Raw genomic sequence first — 12,390 nt, forward strand, 5'->3', positions numbered from 1 at the left:
ACCAAACCTCTTTATTCTCGTATTAGATTTTGCGGTATAATTTATCACGCTCGTGTTGAGCAAAAATGTTAAAATTAGTGGTTTTGAAGATTTCGCTTTTATATAGCGAGTCCTCGTGCGATAGAAGGCTATACTACGTGATGTCGAAGATGAAGTTATATTTACTTATATTATACGTGATTTGAATCGGATTTTAAACTCGTGTGATTCGTTTAAAACCTATATACGTGTAAGTTGAGAGAGGATTCGAAAATTTGAATTTTGAAGGTACGTACATATTTAGTTGAGAAATTTGATTGTGGAAGTTTGGTGTATTTTAATAGCTACGTGGTTGAATCGTTCAATGAAAGGGAAGCGAAAAGTTTCTTTCTAGTTGGAAATTTTTGGCGAAAGTTCTTATCCTTGAGGGTGTATAATTTTGTAAAGTCAATCTTTTGTTCGAAAACCGATAAAATTATTCGTGAAGTAGGTGGATTGATTTTTATTGAAGAGGTGGCCTGAAAATTGTATGCAGGTTTGAATGCATTTGAATGCAGTTTGATTGAAATTAGTCTTTCTTTGAATTGAAAGTTGTTACCTCTTTTACATATTTTTTTGGGGTTTATGTTTTGAGCTCCTTTTTTTTTTCCTTTTTTTTTTTGAAACGGAGAAAGAAATAATTTCTTGATCGATTCATTTAATTTCAATGTTCTTTAAAAAATCGTTATTTTTAATCCATGTCATATTGATTGACACATGATTAACGAACGAAAAATTAAAAGTTTACTCACAGAAAAGAAAATTTGAGAAATTCGAGAAGAAATCTACTACCTAACCAATTACAAATTTTATTTTTTTCAGGTAAAAATCTTTCAATATTATTGTCCTCTGAACCTCTCATTAGCATGAATTAAATTTTTTCATCTTAATTAGAGAGGTTGTTCCTCGTATTTGAGTACTATTCATGGAAAAAAATTGCCAAAAATGTGGGGCCAAATTTCAAAATATTGCTCTCCGGTTTAGTTTTTCTTTTTTTTTTTTATACCAACCAAGAAATATTTCATTTTTTGTGATGAAAAATTTTTTTATAAATCTTGACATTCTTGACCCTTTTTAAAAAAATTATTTTTATAGAGTACTAAAAAAAAATCCAAGAGAAACAAAGTTGTGGAGTGTAGAATTTTCTGCCTCCAAAGTGATGGTTTATAATTTTTCTGAGTAACTTTGTTCTTAAAGTGTTATGTAGCAAATATTGACAAATTCAACTCGAATTGTTGATTGTTTAAAATATTCTTCATGAAAAATGGATCTATTTTGAAAATAGTCTTTTCTAGAGAAAAATTAAAATTCAACTCGAATTGTTGATTGTTTAAAATATTCTTCATGAAAAATGGATCTATTTTGAAAATAGAGTCTTTTCTAGAGAAAAATTATGAGACAATTTTGTTTCTCTTTGTTTTCTTTAGTAGGAAGAGCCTCGGTTTTATCTCAAAAATTAATTTTTTTAGTGACGAAAAAACTTTTGAAAATTCAAATTTTCATGACAAACTATGAGTCCTGGGGAAACATTGGAGGGGGATTATTGACCTTAAAATTTTCCACTTTTATGGAGAAATATGAGTAAATTGTTGATTACATGATTTTTTTCAAAATCTATTCGACACCCGAATTTTTCTCATCAAAAGTGCCTAACTTTTTCCTAATCAAGATGAAATAAACGTGGAAGGGAAAGATTGGCATCATAAAATGAGTGTCATTCAAAATTTTTACAAAATTATTTTGAAAAAAATCGAAAAAAACGGACAAAACATCAAAATTTTTAAATTATTTTACTTGAAAAAATTGAAAAAAGGTATAATCTAGAGTGTCAGATCTTAAACCGTCAAAAGCTCTGAAAAATTATGCATTTTGACAAAATTGCTGTAAAAATGAAAAATTGATTGGAAAAAGTTCTGGATTTTTTATTCAGCATTTGAAAAAATTCTTTTTCTTTTTCAAGTTGATGTTTTTGAAACTCTTTTAACTATTTCATTTATGCATTTTTATTTTTCTGACTTACAAATATCGAATTTTATTGACTTTTTTTATTTGGTTAAGCACTTGTGTAAAATTCGAAATCTTTTCCATCTCTCCAGTAGGATATACCGGTATATAAAGTGCAGATTTTCATGTTTTGCATTTTTCCCCCATAAGATGATTGTGCTTCTGCTTATCAAGTTTATCTTTGCGATTCGTAATTTTTCGAGCTTATTGAGTCCGATTTTATTTTGCATATTTTGGGTTAAAACGCATACGAATGACATATTTTAGACCTTTAAAGTGCGCATTTCGACATATTTCCTCCATTTTTCTTGTGTTTGTGCATATTTTCCAAATTTTACCAAAATCTACTTTCAAAAACAGTTTTTGATCCCCGCCCCCAAATAAAAATGAAAAAATGTTTCAATATTTGAGGGGAAAAGTTGAAACTATTTTTATTCAATTTTTCTTATGAAATGGTTCATTTCAAATATTTTTTTACTCGATTTACTGAGATATTTCAAGTTCCTGCAAATTCATTTTGGCCAAATTAAATATGTACATGTTTTATATGCATTGTTTTTCGAAATTTCTGGTATGCATAAAAATCTGCATTAGGCTGAACAAGGATACCTTTGAAGTGGGGGAGTGGATGGAAATATCCTGTTGATTTTTTTTTTTAATTATCAAGAAATCTATATTTTAATTACAGTGGTGTCTAACAGTTTTCTTAGCCTAATTTTATTGAATTTGTTCCATTTTTGTCAAAATTTCTAAAAAGTCGTGTTTTTCCTCCCCTTTTTAAACATTCAGAATTTTAAAATAACTTTGCTCTTTTTTCAGTTCTCTTCAAAAAGTTGACAAATGACCAAGAAAAACGTCAACTCATTCCTCTCCATCATAATAAAAAAATTAAATATGTACATACATAATGTCTTACTTCTCGTTGAATTAAAATCGATGAGAATTTTTTCAAAACATGAACGTGGAAATTTTTTTTAGCAATTAATAATTGGAAAATTTGAAAAAGAAACGAAGACCAATGATTAAAAATACATATCTGCACTCCTCCTCCCCGCTTTTCCTCTTTCTTCTGAAAATTGAAAAAATTTTGAATTTCCCGAACATGAAAATACCTTACGCCCGTAGTTTTCAGTAAGGTGAGATGAAAGTAAAATTTCGATTAGTTTGACGTAAGAGTGTCGAGACGTGAAATTAATACCATGTAGGATTGTAGGGCGAAGGAAAAACGAAATGTCTTATAGGTAGCTCTACACAATGAAGAATGAATCAAAGTCCTTGAATTGGATAAAGCTGGATTAAGTCTTACCTACTTCGATAAAATGTTGAATTTTATTCTTCTCAAAACTACGAAGTCGCCAGCTGAAAAGGTCACACCGTGGGTGAGAAATTTTCCTAAGGGTAAAGGAAAGGTTTAAGGTTTTACCTTGGTAAGAAATTTCGAAATTGTTAGTCTCGTAGAATAAATTATAATCGATAATTAAAGTTCGTACTTTGGCAAAAAAAAAAATCCATTTCGTTCGTTTCGTTGGGGGTTTTCTCGAGTAAAAGTAATTAATTGATATTTTAACGTTCGTTCTGCAGTAACACATTAAATCCTCTCGAAGAATATGAGAAAAGGGAAAAGAAAAAATATGAAGTAAATATTTTTTCATCGTAGCGTAATTCCACTAATGAGACGACTAACGAGATTAAAATTATCCTTTTGTCGAATTCTTGGCTTTTCCATTCACCTTAACGCTTTTTCTCGATACTTAGTAATAAGTTGTTTTTTTTATCCATTTCTTTCAAAAAAAATTACGTCGACTTTGAAATTGAAATCGAAAAGAAATTGGTTCGATTTTCATTAATTAATCGTCTTCTTTTTCTATGTAGGTCTCGAAGAACGAGTATTTTTCTAATTGATGAAAGATTGTTATATTTTGACTTACTACGAGTAAATCAACCGGTGATGAACTGATGAATATAAATTACTTACGCGTATCGTGTTTAGACGATCGTTCGATAAACATTTCGTAAAGAAAATTCACGTTTATTTGTTTTTCCGCTAACACTTGTCGATTATACTTAGAGACGCGGTAAATATTTAATTTAGGGATTAATTTCAAAATGGATACGTCGAAAAGGTGCCTTCCAAACTGTTTAACGAGCGAAATTTTTTCTTAAAAATTAATCCTTTCGGGGCTGGCTCGACCGAATAATTAATATGGTAAATCGGATTTAAATGGTTGTAAAATTTAATTACGCGTTGTATTTCGACGTAAACAATTATTTTCTCAAGTACCCTTTTTAGTGGTTATCGATTTCTAGATGATTCTCGGTTACTAGACTTCGTTGTTTTTTTTTATGTAAAAGCCTTACCGATACGAATTTCGAGTACTTTAGAGAATATTTTTTTTTCTCGCATTGAAAATATACTCGAGTACGAGTATTACCTACCCTGTAATTTTAAAATCTGTCTCACGATTTGATAAGTTCACGCTCGATAGATTTCCACAGGACCTTTATTTTTTCAACGGTTCGGATTGAAAATAAATGACCCGTTGAAAATGATTCAGATATTATTTTTCCTTCTTCGTATATATCGAAACCGGAAAAAAGCTGCAGCAAAAAAATACCTTATACGTTTGGAATATCGGACTTGATCCTGTACAGAAAAAGGTCCTTTTTTTTCAAGTGCCGAGATTTATTTAGAGTCGAATTAACCAATGGAAACAAAACGCTAGGAGAAATTCGATGTTTATGTATTGATTGCATATCGTATTCTCGTGTATGTACTTTATATACGGAAGTGGCGACAAAATGTCAATTTATCCATTTTTTTGCACGAGCATTTGAAAAAGGATAAAATCTCGTCGGTTTTTAAGAATTCTTCTTGGCGTAAGGCGAATTCACGTTTTCGTATCGTCTAAAGTTCACATATACTTGGTTGGTTTCGCTGCCTTTATTACTGCAGAAAATGAAAAATTACGGTTTATTGTATTGACGTAAAGTTTTATGGTATTTGATAGGGCGAGATTATTTTGGCGAAATTTTTAAGCCTTATGAGTCATGAAATATAGTCGGTGCTGTGACCGAGTTATTACCCGTTATATGGATGTTAACTTTTGGCGCGGCTTTTAAAAGCTTTCATTCGTTAATTTTTACTCGCCAAATGATTGATGAGTGGGTTTTTATTTTTATAATATACCTACACCGATATACGAGAGAATTTCCATTGATAGGGCAGCTTTAGCCGGATATGATTCGGTTCCGGTGTGCGTAAGATTGGAGGGTGTTTTTATCCGCGTATTGGAAATGTGACCGTGACGATGACGATGGTGTTTTAATGATCGGAGCAGTCATTGTGGAATGACGATAAAGGCTGATGGAGTCGGTGTAATGATACGAATTCGGTGTTTTGAATTTTTTATAGATTTCAGAGTTGAATTTTCTCTATTGGAATATTTCAAAAATGAAAAATTGATTGCTCGGTTCGATTAATTAACCGTTGCCCCTTCGAACATGTTGGTCTTTGTTTTGAAAAAGGGAATACCTGAAATCAAAATTGATCAATGATCAAGAGAATAGTCAATAAGGAAACTTTTCCTTGAAAAATGCACCTACCTACCCTTCGAAAATATTTGGTATGATTTCTAAAAAATTGCCACATTTTGTAAAATTATTCAAAGATATTGAGCCCAATGAAGCATGAATGAAAAGTTTATGAAAAAATGCAACAAAAGGAATATTTTCTTTGTGTGAATTCAGTATTAAAATTGCTAAAAAAATTGCCAAATCATAATTTCTGTTTTTTTTTTTTTCGTAAAATTGCTGTCCCTAGGTACCTACTATGAATCTGTATTTTTACACAAAACAAGTGATTGAATGTTTTGGGATTTTTCAAATGACATTTTGAAAATTTTTTCAGACTTTTCACTTTTTGAAAATAATATTTTCTCCTTTCTTTCAATCCTTAGTAAAACGAAATTCAAAGTTTGGTCCGCAAAAAAAAAACAAAACAAAAACAAAGTGATAAGATCTTTGATATTTTAAAAATGTAACTAGCAACTTCACAATTTAAAAGTACCTACAGCAATCAAATTGAAAGCATGATGTTTTTTTTTATTTATTTGAAAAATAATGCTATAAGACAATATTTTTATTGTAACACATGTTTCTTTTGATGTTTTTGAAAAACCCGAAGAACCTCCAAAAAAATAAAGAGAACAGCATTTTTCAATTTTTTGATTACAAGAAAGTCAATTGTTGAAGAAGAAAACAAGCCTTCCGAAAAAAAAATAAATGAAAAGAGTTTTAAAGAACATGTTTTTCTTTATTGCAGAGCGTGGTTTATTTTTTTCATTATAGAATATTTTCTTTTTCATTAGCCTGTTTGTATGTACGAGTAGTCTGAGATGAATATTATTTTACATTTCTCTATATTATTCAATGCGAAACCCGAGAGAAGGGGCTCATACCCGTCCACAAAATCAGGGTGTCTACCAGGTCGCTATAGCGTAAAAAGTCGCGAAAAGTCGCGATTTTGAAAATAGGTCGCTAAAGTCGCTAAAAGGTCGCGATTTTCTCCAAAAATACCAAAAAGTCGCTATAAATTGTCCAAACTTCAAATTTTAAAAACTTTTCGTATTATTATTCAATGTTAATGCTACTGCCAAATTAGCATTTTAAATAATCATAAAAATTCAAAGTTTCAAAAGCTTTCGCCCTCGCTTCGCTCGGGCATATTATTTTATTTTCTTTAACCAAAAGTTGATTCTTGATGATAGAAAAATTGACTTCTCACATCAAAAATGATATTTTTTCACTTCTGGAGAATCGTGAATTTTCGTTTTATCAGTGCTTTTGCCCTCAGTTGGCTCGGTTCGTACGGACCATGTATGTGTAATTTTTAGAAATACCTATTGTAATCTTTTGGAAATTATTGTTAGATTGTTGGAGTAGCAGGACCGTCGAGAGAGGGAAAAGAGGAGAGTTTATCCCGGACTCGCTCATTCTGGAGGGTCCGACAAAAAAAGGGCCCAAATTTTCAAAAGCTTTTGCCCTCGCTTCGCTCGGGCTTGTTTAATTTTCTTTTCTTTTTGCACATCGAAATTTCTGAAAAAATATCATTTAACTTTCAAAGTATTAAAGTGAAAGAATGAACTTCTCGCTTAAACAAAAAGAAAAATTAGTGGTTGAAATGACTAGAAAAAGAACAATCGCAGTAATTGAAATTTTAGAACTGAAGAAAGTTAAGTAGATGGAAAAGGAAAAAGAAAAGCTCAAAAATTTGGATGACTATTTATGTCACATGGAAACTATTGAAAGTTGTCCAAACCTCCTCACCCTCCCACCACCCAATAAGTGCGAACTTTATTAGAACCCAATTTTTTTCGTTGGGAAATTGGGGGGGGGGGGTACTGAAAAAAAGTCGCGAAAAAAGGTCGCGAAATAAAATGAAGTTTTCTTCATAAATTTTTTTTTCATGTTACATGGGAACTATTGAAAAATCCCATTTTTTTTTGTTGAAAAATTGGGTGTGGGAACTGTTGAAAAAAACATTTTTTCGTTGGAAATTTTTTTTTTGGAGGGGGGGTACTTTTAACTGAAAAAAAGTCGCGAAAAGTCGCGAAAAGTCGCTATTTTTGAAAATTAAATTTTGGTAGACACCCTGAAAATTTAAAAATTGAAGCGTGCTATCTATTTTTTTGTAATACCTATGCAGTTATCCTGATTTTTGCCCTAATTGCCTGAGAAGTCCTATGTTTTTTTTAAAAATTGCCTAAAAGTTTCAGTTTTTTTTTGCCAAAGTTGCTATAAAAAAAAGGTCATAGTTATGTTCTTCTAAAAATTCCAAAAAGTCCCTTTTTTTGCTTAAATTGTCACGCAAGTTCAATGTTCTACCAAAATTGTCAAAACTTTGTTTTTTTCAAATTTGCCAAAGGTATCATGTTTTATCAAAATTGTCAAAAAGTCTTGCCGAAATTTCCAGAAAAGGTTCTCTTTTTTCTTTGTCAAAATTGTCAGGAAATCTTATTTTTGCCAAAATTGTCAAGATCGAGGTACTCTGTTGAAGTCAAATTTCTTGCCAAAATTTCAAAAAAGGTACCTACCTAGGACAGTTTTTTCTTTTACCAAAATTGTTGAGAAATTTCTGCTTTTTACCAAAACATCCAAAAAGGATTGATTTCTTTTCATTGCTGGTTAAAGGTCTTATTTTGATGCCAAAATTGCCATAAAAAGCCAAAATTGTCAAATGTCAAGAAATTTCTGCTTTTTGCCAAAACTTTGAAAAAAAAAACAGTTTCTTCCTCAGCTGTTTGAAAAGTTCTATTTTTTGCCAAATTTGCCAAAAAGAGATCACATTGTCTGACAAAATGTAAGAAATCTTGCTTTTGCTTTCCAAAATTACTAAAATAAAAGCTTCACTGTTTTGGCAACATTATTAATAATGTTCTGATTTTTCATTGTGTTTTTCATCTATTCTTTTTTTTCGGATTTTCGATTTTTTTTTCATTTTTTCGAGTTCTTTTTGACCCCAAAAGTTCTGGATATGAATGAATTTAAACCGTGCTCTCTTATTTTTCTCAAATTGAAACATTTGTCTTGCTTTAGCACGTACGAGTACTCTTGTTTATTAGACACCTTGGTATGTGTTTTTTCTGTCCTTTTTTTTTCTTTTCAAAAATAAAAATAGAAAATCAAGTAACCAAATTTTTTAAAATGTATATCTGTGAAAGAAAATGAAAAAATGAAATCATTTAGTCGAAACTGCTGCAACTTGGAGAAAATCGTTCTGCAGTGTCTTTTAATATTCTTCCTGTGATCTCACATTTTTTGATGTTCTGTAAAATTATCGCAAATAATCGAAAATGTTTTTTAAAAATTTTAAAGCATAGAACAACTACGTACCTACCTACTAAGAAAAAAAATGTTTAAGTAATATTGTATCTTGCTGAAAAGTTCGAAAAATATAGCATTTTCTATTGAACATTGAGAAAAATATGAAACTCAAAAAAATTTCAATCACAAAAATAGATCTAAAAAATGTCGAACTGTCCAAAAGTTTGAACATTTTTTTAAAAATTTGATTGAAATGCGTAATTTTTTCACGTGTTATCCAAAAATATGACCAAAAAATTTTCCTTTCGAGAAGCAAAAAAGGACAATTCAATTCATTTTTAGGTACTATTTCATTTCATTATTTCAATGCAGTATGACTTATTAGAATTTACCTTCGTATTTTTTTAAAATTTGAAATGATTTCAATTGGATTTCTATCATACTTAACAGTAACTTTTTTTTATTTAAAAATTTTTTGAGCAATTTTTGTTATTTTTTTTTAAACAGAATTGTCAACTTTTCAAGCAAATTTTCCATTCTTAATTTTTTTCATACGTCTTCTTCTATCTTCAAGTTATGCTCTTCGCGTCTCTCAGAAGTGAAATTTTCTCAAGAATTATTTGTTTCGATTTTTAATATTTCTCTTTTTTTTTGAAAATGACGTGAAAAATGACTGAAAATATGAATTGATTTCGTTTTGACCTTCGATTCGATAAACCATCTTTTATAAAATAGTTTCGATTTTTTGAACCGTTATTTCCATACGTTAAACATAATGCGAGAGGTGTCTGACGTAATGAATACCTCTACGTAGAGCATTACATACAATTAGTCTAATGCACGAGTGTTATTGTTTACTTTTTACGTTACTAATATTCTATCCGAGTATACCGTAGACGTATAGGAACAGCTGTTAATGAATTCAGTGATACTACTGTGTATTATGAGTTTTTATCAATGCTCGTATATGTTCGTTTGTATAATTACGTTGAAGAAGGTATCTGTTTTAAAAAAAGGGTTTGGTAAATATTTCGCTGAAAAAATGGAAAAGAAAAAACCCTATCTAATTACTAACCTACCAAGAGCGTGATTCACATGAACATGAAATCATGTGTGTGAACGGTACTCTTAAAGATCTGATGTCATTGTAATTAGTATCAAGCTATCAATATACACGATGGTGTTTTGTTTTTTTTAAAAAAAACACACTTCCAAGAAAGTTGGCAAACCTGACCCAGCGTAATTGTCCGCGATTTTTACTAGCCCGGGTTAAAAAGCTATTAATTATTCGACGTCGAATTTCCCTAACCTTTTTCATGTTCGACGCGATGACACGATTTTGTATTATTTGATCCGTATCACGTTGGAAATAGAACGATATTTTAAAAGCACGATAAAAGCCTCCTCGTTCGACGTTCGTCATTTTTTGTAGTACATTAGGTTGGCAAATTCTGCGTAATTTTTTACAAAATTGTTTCCTAAATTATTGTGTAAATCTACTCACTAATATGAGCGGTTTGAAATTGAATAGAAAATCGATACCTACAGGTCGTTTGAATGGTATAATCAGTCAACTTGTTACATAAATAAGATACTTAAGGGTTGTAAATTACACGGTGTTGTATTTTACATATTATACCTTCCTACAAGTAATATTACACATGTACTCGTATGTATACGTAATATATATCTTATTAATTTGTCTTTTTTTTTCATTTTTTCAGTCATTGGAAAGTACCCGACGTATGTTAGCATTATGCGAAGAGGTAAGGCATTTAGAATATAATTTCGTCTTCTTCTCTGATGTTACCTTTTAGTTTTATTTTACACGATAAGTCTGAATGGTATTTTTCAAGTACCATTTCCTAAGTATACCTACTCATACTTTATTCTTTACGTTTACTAGCGAATAATTTAGGTATAATTTCGATGATTTTCAATCGCTCGAGTTTTGGTTTTATTGGTGAAAAATTTTCAAGTGTCGATTCGGGCCTTTACGAATTTTATTTTTGGCTCAATATATCGACATTTTTTCCCCACAATTTGAACGTCAAAACGTGATACGAAGTTGAAAAATCATCGAAATTACGACATTTTATTGCTATATAGCGAGTTACGGTTGAAATATCGCCGTGTTTTGTGACGTACACGTATTATAAAATAGGTCGTTATTTCAAGTGCGACTCGAGTCGATATAATATAGCTTCGTAAAAATGAGCAGAAAAAAGATACTATAAAGAAAAAGACATTGTGACAAAAGTATGTTTTTGTGTCGTGAAAAAAATATATAAATAGGGGTTTAATTCAAAACGTACCGTATATCGCTCGGTGAATCAGCTTTTTGGGGTATCTCAAAATAACGCCAGTCGTAAACTATTCCGTTTTCTCTTTTGTGTTCTGAACATGAGAAATTAATTTAGTGGTAAAGTCATTCTGAAAAGATCTCATTCCTTGTTCGATGGGAATAGGCAACTTGTATTGCATCAACAAGGTGTTTCAGAGGTGGAGTACTATGTTCTATCTAACGAATGTTTGACTTCTTCCTTCCCTCGCCCCTCGTAGGAAAAATTAATTTTCAATGTTACCTATAGTTATCATTTTGGAAGATGGATGGGTTAAAAATTGCAGATTGAAATGTACAGAAAAAATTCACTGGATTATTTTAAAATGTAGCATAATTTTCAAAAATTGAAAAAAAATCGTATTTGGTAAATCACTGTAAATTTTTGGCTACTTTCAGAAAATCACCTGTAATCTTACAAGTGAACTTTTTGAACTGACACGTTTCGATTTGAATAAAGTTAAGCTTGATCAAAGGAGCATGTCCTAAAACCCTCGTAACCAAAATTTTGGCTCTTGAAGTTCATTTTTGGATTTTTAGCGAATTTTTGAAAGTGTAAACAATTTTAAAAAGTTGTTCTTAGCGCAATTTTTAAACTTTTTCGTGAAATTAAATTTTTTTGAGCAAAGTGAACCAATGTGTATGATTTCTTCAATTTAACTCCCACACATCAACAGTTACATACATGATTTGGAGCCATTCTGGAGCCACCAACGATTTTTCAATTTTCTCCAAAAAATTTCAAATCGCTCTAGAGGGGCTAAGAATGAACTTTAGAACTTGTAACTTGAGTTGGTGCTGATTGGGCACCCTTTCGACCGTTTTAAGTGGTAATTGCGAAATTCCACATGTGCCAGTTAAAAAGTGAATTTTTGACCAATTTGTAAGTTCCAAAATAATCATGTGAAAAAATGATTGAGTAAATTTTCATAGAACGAGCAAGTTTTTCGGCAAGATATCGTCTGGTGTATCTACACGATCACCCGACTCGAAAATGATCGCAATTTGACCTCTTTGGAGCCTCCAGTGAGTTGTACAAATTTCTCCAAAATTTTCAAATCGCCTGTGGAACGGTCAAAAATGAACTTTGGCTCCTAAACCCTTTCAACAGGTAATATTTCAACGAAAAAACTGCTCGTTTTTTACTTTCCTCGAAAATTTGATTTTTTTTCTGGCATTCTGGAATTTACAAATTGATCAAAAAT

The 12,390-nt window shown here is 30.8% G+C and overlaps 1 protein-coding gene across 6 annotated transcripts in view; it reads left to right on the forward strand.

Moving 5' to 3' along the window:
• Positions 1 to 12,390, forward strand: part of LOC135843149 (synaptosomal-associated protein 25) — a 69,653-nt gene that overhangs the window by 38,952 nt on the left and 18,311 nt on the right. For all 6 annotated transcript variants that reach the window (XM_065360917.1, XM_065360913.1, XM_065360915.1 and 3 more), the window contains one exon: positions 10,569 to 10,610. In XM_065360917.1, coding sequence (XP_065216989.1) covers positions 10,569 to 10,610 — 42 coding nt within the window. The remainder of the gene's footprint in view (positions 1 to 10,568; positions 10,611 to 12,390) is intronic.

This window comes from Planococcus citri, chromosome 4 (genome assembly GCF_950023065.1).
Source record: "Planococcus citri chromosome 4, ihPlaCitr1.1, whole genome shotgun sequence".
Lineage (NCBI taxonomy): Eukaryota > Metazoa > Arthropoda > Insecta > Hemiptera > Pseudococcidae > Planococcus > Planococcus citri.